Source organism: Buteo buteo, chromosome 22, assembly GCF_964188355.1.
Source record: "Buteo buteo chromosome 22, bButBut1.hap1.1, whole genome shotgun sequence".
Taxonomy (NCBI): Eukaryota; Metazoa; Chordata; class Aves; order Accipitriformes; family Accipitridae; genus Buteo; species Buteo buteo.
The window spans coordinates 25,548,498-25,564,962 of record NC_134192.1 but is presented as its reverse complement, the minus strand read 5'-3'; the positions used below and the strand labels follow the sequence as shown (position 1 = coordinate 25,564,962).

The 16,465-nt window shown below is 44.0% G+C and overlaps 1 protein-coding gene across 1 annotated transcript in view; it reads left to right on the top strand.

The window, feature by feature from the left end:
• The window catches only part of MSN (moesin), a 48,197-nt gene extending 33,566 nt beyond the window's left edge, over nucleotides 1–14,631 (top strand). Inside the window, exons 3-13 of the mRNA XM_075054582.1 lie at nucleotides 3,960–4,055; nucleotides 4,594–4,868; nucleotides 5,315–5,398; nucleotides 5,756–5,902; nucleotides 6,375–6,471; nucleotides 7,543–7,706; nucleotides 8,158–8,288; nucleotides 8,961–9,121; nucleotides 9,634–9,726; nucleotides 10,159–10,392; nucleotides 11,436–14,631. Coding sequence (XP_074910683.1) covers nucleotides 3,960–4,055; nucleotides 4,594–4,868; nucleotides 5,315–5,398; nucleotides 5,756–5,902; nucleotides 6,375–6,471; nucleotides 7,543–7,706; nucleotides 8,158–8,288; nucleotides 8,961–9,121; nucleotides 9,634–9,726; nucleotides 10,159–10,392; nucleotides 11,436–11,600 — 1,647 coding nt within the window. The 3' untranslated portion in view covers nucleotides 11,601–14,631. The remainder of the gene's footprint in view (nucleotides 1–3,959; nucleotides 4,056–4,593; nucleotides 4,869–5,314; nucleotides 5,399–5,755; nucleotides 5,903–6,374; nucleotides 6,472–7,542; nucleotides 7,707–8,157; nucleotides 8,289–8,960; nucleotides 9,122–9,633; nucleotides 9,727–10,158; nucleotides 10,393–11,435) is intronic.
• The last annotated feature ends 1,834 nt before the right edge of the window (nucleotides 14,632–16,465 follow it).

The following is a 16,465-nucleotide window of genomic DNA, read 5'->3' as shown; positions in this document are numbered from 1 at the left end:
AGGATCCTACAAATTTCATTAAGAGCCAGAGCTGCTAAGATTCTGAGTTTATGTGCTCTGCCCTGGCTTGCTTATCTGCTGCAGTGAGTTTAGTGGTTCTGTTGAGTACTAATTTCAGTCTCTTCTTTCATGGTTGCTAAAGCTTACAACACAGGCTGACCAAATCGCACTCAACTTGAGAGTAACTCCAGCTGAATTGAGCTATGTTTGGAATAAATGTGGATGGTCTCTCATGGCCTGTAAACTAAGCTTTGAGAGGAGAGAGACTGTAGAGAAGCTTTTAGCCTTGGTAAGGTCCTACCTAGTAGTGTGTAAAGACATAGGAAACTGGTCTGGGGCACTTGATCCAGTAGATGAAAGCACTGAACTGAAAACTTGCTATAGCAGTTTCATGGTAGAAAGCAGCAAGTCCTGGGACAGTGGCTGATTCCTCCAGCAAACTCCAGAAGTCTTGTTTGTGTAATGAAGGCTTGTGGTTGAGTGGTATGGAAATGGGTCTCAAATTTCACAGGAACATGTGGAAACTTACTGGCTTTTATAAAAGCAGTAGTCTGACCAAAAATGGACTGCTTGTTGCTAAGGAGATCGATGGCAAACTGTAATAAGCTTAAAAACTCAAAGATCATCCTGTCATTTAGCACTTTGGCATTTTAGCACTTTGAAAGGGAAAGTTAGGAATATATCCATCAGCCAAATGGAAGGGGAACAGTTGAGTATTTATGGCTGTAGATGGAGCCCACGTTGGGTGTTGGGTACCTGGAAGACCATGTTTTAAGTTGTTTTTGGCTATGGCATGTGAAACTGTCGGTGTGGCACCAGTTCAGAGCTCATCCAGCAATAAGGTTTGCTAGCAGTTTTCTCTCAGAAGTACTTGACATGCCTGTCATAGCAAGGGAGAGAGGCCCACTTCATCTTTAATGAGGACAGCAGGTGAGATTCAAGACAGATTTGTGCTGCGGTACAGCCTAGGATGCTTTGGCCTTTGGCACAGGAACTTGCTCTGAGTGGAATGTCTTCTCCTCTGCTGGAATGCTTTGGTCTTACCCATGTGTAGATAGTGCTTTCATGCAGGATCTGCACTTGTTTGCCAGTGTGGTGGTGTATTTTCCTGGGCTGAGAATGAGGGCAATCTTCAGTCGTCATCTTGATGCTAAAATCTACATTTAAGGGGCTGCCTATGGCTCTCCTGCTGTGGAGCAGGACTGAATGGCAAGAACATAGTTTGGAGGGAGATGGGTGAGTGCTGAGGGGAAGTACAGGAGGAGTCATGCAGACCTGGAAAATGTGGAGTAAGGAGAAGTGAGAGAAAAGGTTACCCAGAAGACCTTGTGTTTCTTCTCTGAATGTAAGTAAAAAAAAAAAAAAAAAATTGTACTACTGTGTGCTTACTTAGACTGTCTGCAGTGAGAGTCACCAGAAATGCACCTTTTCCCCTGAGGCAGTATTGCTTACTATATGGAATTTTAAGCTAAGGATACTTGATGAAGAGCTTTGTCATGGCTAGTCAAGGTACTGTGGGACAGCTGGATTTTAAGGCTGCCTGTAATCTGTTGCCAGTTGTAGACTAAGCCTTGTACTGCGGGCTGAACAAGAACCAGGGACTGACTTAATGTTCTTCCTGGCACGAAGAAAAGATGTCACTCTCTAGCCAAGAGTGTAAACTTCAGGTAGTTGGGTATAGTGGCCTGGGTTAAACAATACTCTGTAGTCTTCTTCTGTCCTGTGTGCCAGCCCTTCTCCATCCTCCGCCACTGCCAGTAAATGTTTGCTTTTTGGAACATCTCGCAGCTCATCAGGGCTCTGAATGCTGTACACCCGCAAACATAATTGGGCTGCTAACTGCCAGCCAGACTCCTTGCAGCTGTAGAAAGCTGTTTCTTCTTCATGCTTTTTCCCTTGCTAACTGGAACTAAACCTGTGAAAGCTGAGGTGGGAAGGAGGGATTAGGACTATCTTTTTTTCCCCCTTTCCCCCCACAATGCAGTAGCAGCTTGGGGTGTGATGTTGTGTGCTGTGCCATCTCCCCCCTCTCCTCTGGCCAGTCTGTTGTTGTCACTGCTATTGCTGTGCAGACTTCTGCTGTGGAATAAAAGTCCTTTTGTGCAGGGCCTCAGTTTGATGCCGTTCAGTTCCTTGCTGGCAGTCCAGCTTGTTGAATTTCCAGGCATAAGCTGCTGACAAATGGAAGTGAGGCAAGCAGACACATACAGCAGAGGGGGGAGCTTCCATCCCATTCAAATGTTAATGTTGCCAAGAACAGAGCTTTCCTTAGGCTCTAGGACAGCCTTTCTTTCTCTCCTTGTACCACGTGCTTTCAATGCATACAGCAAACTCTGATTCTTCTCAGAAAGTCTCCTTAGCTGTGTGCATCCTACTATGTGATATGCACGAGTGCGGGTTTATCTGCCCCATGTTCCCCTGTGTTTACAGGGGCTTTAGGCCAGGTTTCTAGTTCATGTTCAAGCAAGGACAGGCTGAATAATTTCAGGGACTCCAGTGGCATGATGTATATAGACTACGTGGCCGTGTGTAGGTTTTGTCTCTGTGTGTGCTGCTAATAGCATGCTTCTGCTGAAAGCTCCCTTTGGTTTTTGGGTCTGAAAGGAACTAGGGCCCTAATGCTGCTTTTGTAAGGCCAGAAGAAATGTCTGATCCAAGCCCTAAAGAATCTAACTGGTACTGAGTTTGCAGGGAACCTACGTCCTTGGTGGTATATCTTGCCAAAGCTAGAGACCACATCAGAAGGGAACAGGGTGCATCCTTAGGATTCAACAAGGAAGTAATTTAAAAGGAAGTAGGCATTTAGGGAGAAATCGTACAACATGGGACAAAGCAGTACAAAGTTACCTCAACTTACCTGACAGGGTGGATACCATGATCAGGCAGCTGGATTTCCTAGGGTGAGGCTCATCCAGGTGTTGAGTGTCTCTGAAGGAGCAAGCCTGAGGGGTGGGTGGTGTGTAAAGGCAGCTTAGTGTTGTACTTCAGGTACAGTGCCCACCCAAAGACAAGTGTCTTCTCCCTTCCCCTTCCTCGTCTAGTAATGGAGGTGACAACTAAGTGCCTTGTTTGCCGGTATGCAAACAACTCCTGGGGGTTCAGGAGAGATGTGGCGGAACTTCAGTTTCTAGATTTGCTGGACCCTATGGCATATCCCAGACTTGCCAGGGCACAAAGCTGTGGCCTCCTGCTATTGAACAGGCTTTACCAAGAAGCTTCCGCCCCTCCTTTTACCAGCAGTAGCATTATACTGCAGTAGTCTTGCCCCCCCATGAGGCTCTTGGCTCATGTTACAGTATGTCTTTAAAGCCTTCTTAACTCTTATTTACATAGCACCCATGGTGTGCTAGGGAAATGACCAAGGAGAGAGCTTACATAGCTGTGTAGTTAATTTCTGTGATGGCTCTTTGTCCTGGCACAAGGGATGGCATATCGATTTACCTACTGCAGTACCTCTTACCGGTGCCACTCATTAAAGAGCTGCGTGCAGGCCCTGTCCTCAGCTATTGGTGGAGTAGAACACAAATCTTAAAATAGCACAACCTAGCAGGGTGATTCATGGCTTGCCCAGGAGTGGTACATTTGCATGATAAGTCAGGGGTGTACCTGAAAATGGAGCTGCATTTTTGATTCCTGGCAGCTATTACACCTGTCAGACCTGTTGCATCGTATTTTGGCTATACATGTTGGCTCATAAGTAGCTGAAGAAGATAGTGTTCCAGCTATTGTTCATAAATAGCAACAAGCCTTAAAGAGATGAGGGAGAGAGAAGAATATATCTCCAACTTAAGACCCCCTCAGATGCCCTAAGACCTATGTACGTGCACCATAGCAGGGGAGGCAGAAGGCTAGGGCACTGGTTGTCTTTGTGTTCAGCTGAACTTACCTCTAACATGTTCTCTTCTACCAGTGAGATCAGCCTGTCTGGCTGGGGCATTTGCTAATCATCTTTCTTCCAGGTCGTCAAGACAATTGGTCTAAGAGAGGTCTGGTTTTTTGGACTTCAGTATCAGGACACCAAGGGCTTCTCAACATGGCTGAAATTGAACAAAAAGGTATGTTTGCTCAAAGTGTTTCACTTGTCCTGGGTTCCCTTCTCTTGGAGGGCAGGGGCAAATTCAGTCTCCATACTTCTGTCAGGGATCTGTTCTTGCCTCTCCACACACCTGAAATACCACAAGATTAGCGAGTTGGTGTTGCCTTCCTTCAGTCCACAGACCCCCTCCCCAAGGTACAAGGAGTCACAGTGTCTGACCTTGTCCTCCTGCATCTGGTCCTGTTTGTTATCCAGGCAGATCTGTTACCCTTCCTGGTAACACGCTAATGTGGTGCTCATGAGTATCTTGGTTGGAGAGAAACCTGGAAAGTAGCTTACCTAACACTGATCATAAGCATTGGCTTGTGATAAGTCCTGTGAGGAGAGGTGATGAGGTATTTAGCATTAAGGAATGGAAAATCCTTGCTTTTTTGCCCACTCACTTCTGCATTGGAAAGAATAACTTTTTTTTTCTAATGCATGCTTGTCCTCCTGTTCATAAACCTGCTCCCCTTCACTTGGTATGTAGGCTATAAAATCTGATAACTCTGTTCCAGGTAACAGCACAAGATGTACGCAAAGAAAGCCCCTTGCTTTTCAAATTCCGTGCCAAGTTCTACCCAGAGGATGTGGCAGAAGAGCTGATCCAGGACATCACGCAGCGCCTTTTCTTCCTCCAAGTGAAGGAGGCAATTCTGAATGATGACATTTATTGCCCTCCAGAAACAGCTGTCCTTCTGGCTTCTTATGCTGTCCAGTCAAAATATGGAGACTTCAACAAAGAGGTGCACAAATCAGGCTACCTTGCCAGTGACAAACTGCTCCCACAGAGGTAAGTGAACCTGGGTAGTCTTACACCTTTGCCTTAAAGGGTTTGGGATTTTTTTTGGGGGGGTGGGGTGGTGATTAGATAGTTCAGAATAAAATACAGCCTGGTGCCTCTGAGGATTGGGATTAGTATTCATTTAATTAAGAGCTTTAATCTTAAACATCCTATTGCTACTGAAGAAACTCTTATCAGAAGTAGTGAGAGAAGCTCCAAACCAAAAAAATGTAATGCTCCAAGGAGAAGCATAACTGAATACAACTTGTCATTTCTCAGAATACTGACTGCTGTGTCTCTAGGGAGCCTTGTAATAAAACTGTATTTCCTGGAATATTTTTGTGGTGTAACTGTGATGCCAATGGAATATTTATTGAAGTGTTAATCAAGAGTGATGTGACTGTGTGCGCACAAATGCAGTGGCTGGTCTCAGACATCCCTTGTACTCTTTCTAGAGTTCTGGAGCAGCACAAGCTTAACAAGGACCAGTGGGAAGAGAGGATCCAGGTGTGGCATGAGGAACATCGAGGAATGATTAGGTAACTGATGCAGTGTGAAACTGCTGTATTTAAAGTAGTGTGATATATGCTAGTGTGTAATGTATGAATGCATACAAAAAATCTGTGGCTTGCTTCAGGATGAGTTAGCATTCTTGAGGTTATTCTGCTCAGAGTAACTAGGTTCATGTGCCTCTGCTCTTCCTAGTCCACGTCAGCTGGCTGTTCTTAGTAAAACAAAACTGAGCTTGCAGAGTGAGTTCGTTATTTTCTACTAGGGTGCTGCTTGGAACCTTTGCCAGCTTGTTGCTGCTCTGCCCATGTAGAAGACAGCACCTTCTTGCTCTGATGGTTTATAGACTCAAAAAGGAATATCTGCTTTCTTTTTGCACGTTGCAGAGAAGATGCTGTCTTGGAGTACCTGAAAATTGCACAGGATCTGGAAATGTATGGTGTGAACTACTTCAACATTAAGAACAAGAAGGGGTCTGAACTCTGGCTAGGTGTAGATGCTCTTGGACTCAACATTTATGAGCAGAATGACAGGTAACAAACCTCCTGTCCTCATCATTACCTTCAGCTCCTTTCCAGTGTAAAGGTGTTCAAAATTAATCTTTTCTGTAATTCAAGTCTCTAAACTCTACAATTTCTGTATCATTCTTGGCTGTGTTTTTGACACTGCCAGAATAATCCATTAAACATGCTGCTTGGCACCAAAAAAATACAAGAAACTGGCAAATCTTATCAGGCTAGTTTTACTTGTATCCCTAGTCGTCTTGCCACAGAGGCATTCTTCAGTTCTATTTTCCATTTAAAAAAAAAAAAAAAGTGGGATTGAAAAACTATTTCTTATGTTTGTAGTTCATTTGCGTGACTAATTTTGTTGGCTGATTCCAGTCAACGTAGGAGTACAGAAATATGAGGTCAAATTTGGTAGTATTTTGAGCTATATATTGTAAGTCAAGAATTCGGAATGACTTGGGGCTTTTTTATTTCCTTCTGCTTTCTATTTCTGCAGGCTAACACCGAAAATTGGATTCCCTTGGAGTGAGATCAGAAATATCTCATTCAATGACAAGAAATTTGTTATCAAGCCTATTGACAAGAAAGCACCAGTAAGAAGCAACATTCAAATTAAACTTTTGGCTGCTTAGCTGAATGATCTTTTTTTTTTTTAATTGCACACAATCTTTTCATCACTAATGTCAACGCTGATTTAAGGAGTGCTCTACTACCTGATCTGTTCAGGGCACTATGCACAGAATGGGTCTAATGGCAGTAAGGTGATAGTTGGGATTTTTTTCTGGCTAGGAGGGTAGAAATTTATTCAGTATAACCTCAAGCTGTTGAAGGTCAGTGGAAGGGAGAAGCTCTGCTTGGGGTTTCTGATTCTCCTAAGACTGTTCAGATTCTCTGATAATACAATTAGGGATCTGAGGCACCTATGTTAACTGTGAATGCTTCCTTTGCAGCCTGTTGGCTTTAATAGTGTGTGGGATGGTCTTTTACAGTTTTTCACCTTACTTGAAGCTGAAGCTTCAGGTCGTTTTGTAGAGTATGCTGGGAAGGTTTTTTCCTTGCAGATTTGTAATGAACGTAATTGGCTTAATCTTTAAGGCTTATTAATTTCCTGTGTCAGCTGATACCTTCTGTTCTTCTGGTCATTCTTGTTGCACTGCTGCTTGGAAGCATTTCCCTGCTGCTGTTGCTCCTTTTTAACAGAACAAAGTTATTTATCCATTGGAAATAATGTTTAACACACTTTCTGGCATAAGACAAAACATTACACTCGATGTGGCTGGCCAGACTATTGCATTAAATAACTAAGTGGGGAGAAAGGTGGGAGAAAGTCATAGTCTCAGTGACCTGGTGAACCAGCCCCTGGTGGTGTTTGTAACAAAACAGTGAAGCTAAGTTGCTGTGTAGTCTATGTGCTAGTGATGCTTTACAATGAAATGCAGAACACTGTAACAACAAGTTGGGTACTTCTGCCCTGTGTGTGTTTGTCAGATTGAAATTCATTCCTGAAAGATAGGTATCTAACTACCACTGCTGATGAATTAAACATTGTTAAGAAAAGCAAGCTAACAATTCTAGAATGCTTAGGGTCTTGTAGTGTATTGCATACACGGGGGGCTTCTTATGCTGAAAGAACAGGTCTAATACTGCCTTTTTCTTGTCCCAAGGACTTTGTATTCTATGCCCCTCGGTTACGGATTAACAAACGAATCTTGGCACTTTGCATGGGGAACCATGAGCTCTACATGCGCAGACGTAAACCAGATACCATTGAGGTGCAGCAGATGAAGGCACAGGCTCGGGAAGAGAAGCATCAGAAACAGATGGAGAGGTTGGTAGGGTTCTGAGTAACCTGGACTTGGTCAATTGCTGCACGATAGCATCACGTGCTAGATAAATTGCTGGCAGCACCTTAATCTGCTTGAGCCAAAAATAGAGCAGACTGCTTTCTGCTTCAGTAGATCTAATGGGATGAATGACAGTCATCACAAATGTGACCCACCAGCACTTTCTTAAAGATTTGTCCGTCTATGTGACGGGACTAATATGCATCCTGATATAAGGAGATTTCCCTTATAACATTGCTATTATGAACTTGCCATTGAGATGAATGCCAGCAGAGCTTTTTCTTTCTGCATTTCAATAAAGGGGTGTGTCTAGAGTAAAACTCATCAGCTGTGTGTTGTAGTGCACATCTCTTGTGTGCTCATGGCTTCACTGGGAAGCACTCCAATCTGAGTAGGTGTTAATTTGAAATGGCATTATGACTTCCCCCTCATCAGAGCCCTGCTGGAGAATGAGAAGAAGAAGAGAGAGTTGGCAGAAAAGGAGAAGGAGAAGATTGAGCGTGAGAAGGAGGAGCTAATGGAGAGACTCAAGCAAATTGAGGAGCAAACCAAGAAAGCTCAGCAAGGTAATATGAAATGTTCCAGTATTTCCTTAGATGCATAGTCTGAGTGAGAAGGGTTCAAGCAGTAAAGCTATGAGCATCTCTGAGCCATTTGGCTCTCCAGTATTGTATGCTTACTGGTGTTAGGGCCCTGGTTTAGCCTTCTGAAGCTGACTGTAAGCTTCCATATGCAACTGCTGAAATAGGACTTGCATTAAAGGGATGGGTGGCAGCCAAGATGCCCCTCTGGCTGTGAGAGTACGTTGCAGATGTTTATGTGCTGGCTGGAAGCTTTATCCCAGCACATCAGAAGAGGGATGGAGTCAGTGTAGCACGGGTCATACCAGCCAGTACTCTGATGTGATTACTCTCTAATTGCTTGGCTAGTGTTAGTGTGGTGTTGCCCAAGCAAAATGCTGTATGCTTCTCTGCCTTTGAGGATGTCATTTTGGGGTGGGTACTTCCCCACGAATCAGTTGGGCAAGTAATCTGTTGGCTTGGAACAGGCCTGGCTCTTAGTCTTCCAGCTCTAGTTACAATGTGAAGGAGTGGAAAGGGGACAGTTACTTGCATCTCTCCTTTACCTGTCCCTCTGAAGGAAAACCCTTATCCAGAATGTAGGTGTAATGGCACCTTCCTCCTCTTCTGCCATTCTTTTCTTTATCTCTCTTCAAATGCTCTCCCCTGTTCTTTCAGAACTGGAAGAACAGACTCGCAGAGCTATGGAGCTGGAACAGGAGAGAAAACGAGCTCAGGAGGAAGCAGAGAAACTGGCTAAGGAACGTAGAGAAGCAGAAGAGGCAAAGGAGGCCCTATTGAAAGCATCCCATGATCAACAAAAGACCCAGGAACAGCTGGTAAGTGGGTGAGCTGAAAACTGGGTAGGGAAAATAGTGATAGGGTAGGCATCTAAGGTCTTGAAGCAAACCAGGCTATGAATATAGTGAGGAAGCATAGTTTGCTTCTTTGTTTTTTTTTTTAGCCTCAAGCAGATGAACTTGTATCTAAATACAAGTGTATTTGTACAGTAGATCTGGATTTCTGTGCTTTTTGCCTTTTTTTCGTATGTGATGCTGGGAACAGAGTGTAGAGCTCACTGATTGCTTTCCCTGGTTTGGATTCAAAGAACTGAGTTCTGTAGCATTATTTGGAGGAGAAGAAAAAAACCAAAACCCACAACAAAACCTGAAACTCTTTTGGCTTCCTTTTCCCTTGCATCGTGGAGATATTGGTGGGACTGAAGTTTACAGGAAGGCTTTCTCCTTACCAAAAAGATGTTAGAAATACTGTTTTCATTCAGGACTTGGACTAAATGCTTAATTTAGCAAGTACTTTGGTTTTGTCCCCACTAAAAGCCTTTCTCTTGCAGGCTGCTGAGATGGCAGAACTCACAGCTAGGATCACGCAGCTGGAGCTGGCCAGGCAGAAGAAAGAGAGTGAAGCCCAGGAGTGGCAACAGAAGGTAAAGCAGAATCTGAACAAATGGCAGTACTTTTTGTGGAGTTGTTCTCATTCTGTGTTGTGACCTAAACTATTGCACTAGATACCACACTAGACTGAGTGTCTGCAAGCTTGAGGCTGTTGTAAATACCCATCCTTGCTTTTCTTGGTGGAATGAGTGCCTTATTCTAACTCCATGTAGAAATATGTTGACTAATTAGGCCTAAAGCCCATTTTCCCTGTATTAGAATCATTCTGAAAATCTCTGAAGTGTTAGCCAGCAGAAAGTGTTGCAAATGATTGTGGCTGAGTAGCTTTGGAACATGCCCCTTCAGTGTCCAAGAGGTGCAAGCTTTCCTGTAATAAGCGCCGAGTAGCACTTCCGTGCACTTCTGCGAAGTTGCATGCACTCAGAATTATATTGACTAACTCACTGTGGCATGCCCTACTGCAGGCACAGATGGTGCAGGAGGACCTAGAAAAGACCAAAGAGGAGTTGAAGACTGCCATGAGCACCCCTCATGTCACTGAGCCCATGCACTCTGAGAATGAGCATGATGATGAGCAGGATGAGAATGCAGCAGAAGCCAGTGCTGAGCTACGATCAGAGGCCACCATCAAGGACCGCAGCGAGGAGCAGCGCACCACTGAAGCAGAGAAGAACGAACGGGTCCAGAAACACTTGAAGGTAAGAAGCTGGCAGCAGAGAGGGTGTGTGTCTGGGTGCTGCTTCTACTCTTCTTGCCATTAATTGCAGCTGGGAGGTATTACTGGTATCTTTAAAAAAACCAAAGGGGGTGGGGAAGAGAGGTGATCGTGATCTTGCCAGATAGCTGTGTAAAACCATTGAGCAGAGAGGCAGATCTTGTCTCCTGGCACTTGACTTCCATTTCACTGAAAGTAGTAAAGTATTTTCAAGCAGTGCCAAAAAGCAGCATCTGTCAGACGTAGTGTGCTTATGTGACTCTTGCCAGCCATCTGACAGCTGTTCATAGCCCTGGCTGCAATGAATCAGAGAACTTGGTCCAGTTCCTATCAAGCAGCTGTCTGTAACTGTCTTGTCTGACTGGGTTGTGTTGCAAAACTCTGAGAGCAGCCCACTAGGGCTCAGCATAGAGGGAGTAGTGCTGCACCACCTTCTCATAAGGAACTCCAGTGTTCTGGTGTTGACTCTGTCCAAGCATTTTGTTACGCTGCCTGCTAGCTGCCTGTTTTGCATTGTGCTTTGCTTGTTCTGCATCATGCTGTGGTGGTTATACACAGGCAGAGTGACAAAGGTGTGCTTTATCTTCTGCAGCGAGTTTCTTTTGTGGTAGAAGGCTAGTAATTGCTCAAATTCTGCTCCTGTTGTCTTTAGGGATCCTTCCACTTGACTCTTCTTCTGAAGTACATTGGAGGTAGTCTTTCATACTGTGCTAGACAAAGATGAATAGGGTGACAGACTGCCTGATGTTTTTTACTTTCAAATGTTATGGAAAAATATTAACAGCTTCCACAGAATCACAGAATTACCTAGGTTGGAAGGGACCTGTTAAGATCATCTAGTCCTACTTCCTTGCTCAAGCAGGGTCAGCTACAGCAGGTTGCCCAGAACTGTAAACATTAGGGCTTATCTGTTTCCTGTCTCCATGGACGTTGAATCTTTAGGAGGATCAGCAAGGAACCTCCTTGTCCAGCTTTGAGTCTCTGGCATGCGCTAACCTATTGCTGTCTGTTTCCCCTTCTCTGAAGGCTCTTTCCTCAGAGCTGGCAAATGCTCGGGATGAAACCAAGAAGACAGCCAATGATATGATCCACGCTGAGAACATGCGTCTAGGCCGAGACAAGTACAAGACCCTCCGTCAGATTCGGCAGGGCAACACCAAGCAGCGCATTGACGAGTTTGAGTCTATGTAAACTCTCCCCTGCACCTGCTGCCCTGCACTCTCTTCTCCTCTCTTTCCCATCCTCTCCCGTCATTCACTCGTAATCGTGCTACGCTGGAACCACTACAGAAGAGTGACCATGGTCTTATTTATGGAGTTCTGGGCAAATGCTGGAGTTAAGCGACAGAAGAAAGAATAGTATTTACATCTTCCTGGGGTGGCTTGGGAAAGCAAATGTGTACTGGGGCAAATCTGAAATTGTTTGGCTTTGGGGGTAGTCTCACTGCATTTAGTTTTTTTATTGCTTACTGAAGTGGCTGTGTTGCTGTCCTCTCCTGTTGCGTGGGGAGGCCAGCAGATACTTTTACTGAATTATGTAAAGTGCTAACAGTTTGACACTGTGCCTTCCTACTAACTTGCACAAGCTTCAGTATTAAGCTTAGAAGCCAGGGTCTGAATTTCTGACTTAATACAGGGTCTGAGTCATGTAGCTGAGAAGGGGAGGCTGGAGCCTAGGAAGAAGGGTTGGAGGTAGAATATGGACTTTCTTTGTAAAAGACTAAAGCTTTTGTCCTTCAAACATAAGCGGACCAAACAGATTCTGTGGCGTTCCTGCTGGTGTTACCTTCTGTTGTTTAATGATAGAACTTTGAATTTCCTAATTATGAGGAGGCATTTGGATTTTTTCCACTGATGCAGTGTGGTTTGGAGCCTTGACTTCCCTGCTTTCCAGAAGTTTTGTCTCTGGTAAATGGCTTTGTTCACTGTCATTTGTCTGACTTGAATGTGACCAGTGAGGCAGAGATAGCTAAAGAACACTGCCTTCCTTCTTGGGTTTGCCAGTGGAAGCCTAAAGGGGTAGGTAGAAATGTAAAAGACTAAAAATTCCTGTAGCCGTATTTTTCCCTTGCTGAACCAGTACATTTCTAGTCATGTGAATAGGATTTCAGGTTTTTCCATAAGAGGCCTTTTAAGCACATAGTCATTGGTGCCTTATGACTGTGTATAGATCTACTGTAGCTCAGACATCTTTAGTTTAAACTAGATGCAATCAAAAAAGTCGTCAGTAGCTGGGGACCAAAAACTAGTCTGTACAAGACCGCATCTCTCTTCCTGGCTTCAAGCAGCATTTGAGGGGAGAGGATCCTGAGATATTTGTCCAATTGCTGCCTTAATCCTCACTAGCATTCTGCCAGATCCCTGGCTCAAGTGCTTTTCCTTCCCCAGAAGGATGCTTTGCCCCTTTGTAGCTTTGAGAACAGAAGGCTCTGTCTCTTAGAAACGGGACACTAGTGGTTCTGAGACTGGTCCTGAGAGCTGTTTGTACCAGTTGTTGTAATACCCACCACCTCCTGTCTTCCAAGCTACCCATGCTGTAGCTACCCAGAATCCTTCCTGCCATTTCTGGGGAGGAAACAGCCATGTATGCTCAGGGTTGAATTGGATTTTGCCTTTTTCCTTCATAGAAGGAAGTGTTAACCTTCAGAAGATGTCTCTTAAAAATGGATTCCAACTACAATGGAGTCCTGCTTTGCTTTGCCCTCCTTGGATAGCCTGTCCCTATAGGAAGTCATCAGGCTTTATTTTCTTGCCTAGCATGATCTTAAATCTTGTGACTTTCTCAGTTTTGTGGATTCCCCCTTCGTATGGTATCACTGCTAGTGGTGATAGAAGGATAACCTCTGAATGCTAGAGCATTTTCAGCTCCCTGCTCTATGGGAAAGGTAAAGGGGGACTGTGCCAAAAAGAATGTTCGTGATAGTGTTAATAAACTGCAGTATTTCACCAAGAATTCATTGGGCCACTGGAAACAACCTTACCAGTGCTGTATTATTTTATTTCTTGGAAGCAACACAAGTCTGTGTGGAGATCCACACAAGTACCAACCTCTGTTAGGAGCATAGCTTAGCGTGTTGCTTCTATACATCCAGATAAGTCATGTGAGAGTCCCTTTCTTTCCCTTGAACACAGCATGCTTTTGGGGGACACACGACATGGTAAGCTTTTGCTTGGCCAAAACCACATGCTGCAGTACTTCGGAAGTCACAAATGAAAGATTGCAGTTAAATTTGTCAGAAGTGATTTGCATATTTCTATACTGAAGGGTTATTGGCACTGGCTCTACGTGAGTCTCATTACTGGGGGAACAGACAACCCTTACACTTCTGTTTGGTGCTTTAAAGCTGGTTCTCGGCACTCTGCTCTGTCCATGGCAACTATTGATGCATTGGAGGGAGAAAAGCCTTTACTACATTTTAAAAATTTCCTAACAAGCTGATGTATGGTGCCTGGAATATGTGTTCAAATAATAAACCAGTAAACCTTTTCTGCTTTGATGGGTCACACAACACTGCTGAGCTCATGTATTATGATGCTGGCATGACTTCTGTTTATAGTATTTTTTAATCGTTCTAATTCCAAATGGTCCAATATAGGAATAGAACGGCTTGTGCCAGTGAGTCCACCTAACTCTTTGTAGTTGTTTCAGCCCTGCTGCCTTCTTAACCAGTATTATATTCCAGTGGTATCTAATGATATTTGATTTCAATACTTCTAGCTATGCACAATTAGAAAATATTAGTTATGGGACGGTGGATGTGTTTATGGTCTTCCTTCCCTTGGAAATGTATACTGTATTGTAAAGAAATGATATTTTGCAAGAAAACTAATGTAAGAAGCTTTCAGTATTACAGTGAGATTTGTAGACACATTTTTTATTTGTTAGATTAGAGTGAATTGTTCTTCTCCATGTTCCAGTTTAATTGGATAACTACTCCTCTTGGGGGTGGGGGGAGGGAAGTCCTTTAGCAAATTTTTGCTTGGCTTTTTTTTTCTTGTTTTATTTTTTGTTGCTGTAAATTATGTTGATGTTTTTTGACCAGTCTTTTTACTGGATTATAATAAAACATCAATTCCTTAAGGTTGTGGAGTAATTCATGGGTCCACGTGCTTATCTGCAGAGACAACCTTGATATTAAGGCATTTTTTTTTCCTGTTTGGAGGAGTTGTTAAAATCCATACCCTGTTCTTCATAAAGTGCCAATAAAGTTCCGAGAAATTCAGCAGATGGTGTCTGGCTGGTTATTTAAGGCTTGCTTTGAGTCTAGTGCTGTGTCTCCAAGCTAAACAGGTCTGCCAGTGTGGTTCCTGAGAGGTCAGCCTTGTAGCACTCTTGCAAATAAGGTCTTCCTTGCATACTGAAAAGCAACTGCTTGAATAACATCCCTTTCCCCCTCCCCAGCCCTCCAAGCTGTCTGACTGGAGCCAGTACTGGAATTCACGTTTCTTTGTGGAGACACTGAGTATAAATTTATATTGTGTTTAACTTGCAAATGGACTGGTCGAATGGAGGAGGAGGAGGAGGTGCTGTTGGAACTTGCCACCGGTGAGCACCTGCGGTGCCATGCCCAGGCCCATCTGCATCCGTGACCAGGTCAGTGTGCGGAGGGTGGCCGGGCCTTGATGCTGCTTCTTGTCCCCTATGTTCTGCTGAGTCTGTCCTGCCCTGACCCCATACTGGGGATTTCAACCCAATTTGTTTTGCAGCTACCTTGCTGTGGCTATCTCTACCTCTGTTTCGTGAGGTCTCAGGACTGGGTCCAATGAAGGAAGTGTTGTTACTGCCAACTTTCTGCTAATGAACTGTGATCTTTGTTTGTAGCTGCTTTCTGTGTGGCTGTGAAGAGGGACTTTGCAGAACCTCTCCCTCATGGTTGCTGCACTGTAGAATAAGGCAGAGATTTCATCAGAATGTGTTAGTGCTTAGAGATCTGGTGCTGGGGGAGACACGTGAACTTGTCTATAAACAAAATATGAAGTGTGGAGCAATGGAGACTTCTGCCATCCCCACCAGGCTTGGTATGGATCTAGTTTCCATAGGTGGGTCTTGTTCCTTTCAGGATTCCAGAAAGCTGAACACCACTGGAGGAATTGTACGTCTGCATGAATGCTACTGCAGCCTTCAAGTGAAGGTTGCGCTGGTCTGGGAAGGTTGCTCTCAAATGGGGTTCTTTCTGCTTTTATTGCTGTTGCTTCTTGATGGATAATACCTTTCAGCTTGTGCTTAAATTTCTGGAGTCTGAGGACTGTGATTGCAGCTAGATAACTCTTCTGCATGAGTGGCCTAGCTTTCTGGCGTTCCCTTGCCTGTATCTGTGGAGATTTAAGAGGCTTAGTAATTGTCCTGTTAGGTATATCTATATTCAGTTTGTCTTCGAAGAAATGGAAGTGCAAAGCATTAATGGCTGAAGGCTGCTTCTGTGCAGAACCATGCAGTAAGGAAAAAAAAAACCTGAAACACCCAATTCTTCTAATCTATTGGAAGGTACTTTGTAGTTTAGAATCAGAAATTTGTGTTCAACGTCTAGTTTGTGTGGACAGCTTCTGCTGGATTTGCTATTCTGTCTGCGGTAATGTTTCAGATCCAGTTTATGCTACACTACAAGTACTGGGGGCCCAGATGCTTTTGTCTGTGGGACAGACTGGAGCATAAAGGGTCTCAGAAGAGCTGGGGACCAGAAATGCTGTCTTTTTGCAGGTTCTGAAATGTGGCTGTTAAGCAGTGCAACTTACTAAGAACTCTAAAGAAAAGCTACAGTAATGCTGTAGAGTCATGTTTTTCTTGAGATAAATCTGTCTGGTGGGCTAATGCATTTGGCCTAGGATACTTTGTCCTCCTACTCAGAGTCAGTGCAGCTGTAGAAATAAGGCTGTGATTGCTTTTTCCTTCTCTTGTTTTCAGGTTCTAAGGAAGGGAATTGCAGGGGGTTGGTCTGTAAATTCTGATTTGCTTTGATGTAGACAAATCTTGTAGAGACTTCTGTAGGTAGACGACGAGCTTATCAGTTGCTTGCTCAGGCTAATACATTTGGAGGGAAGCACAGGCATTTTTATTTT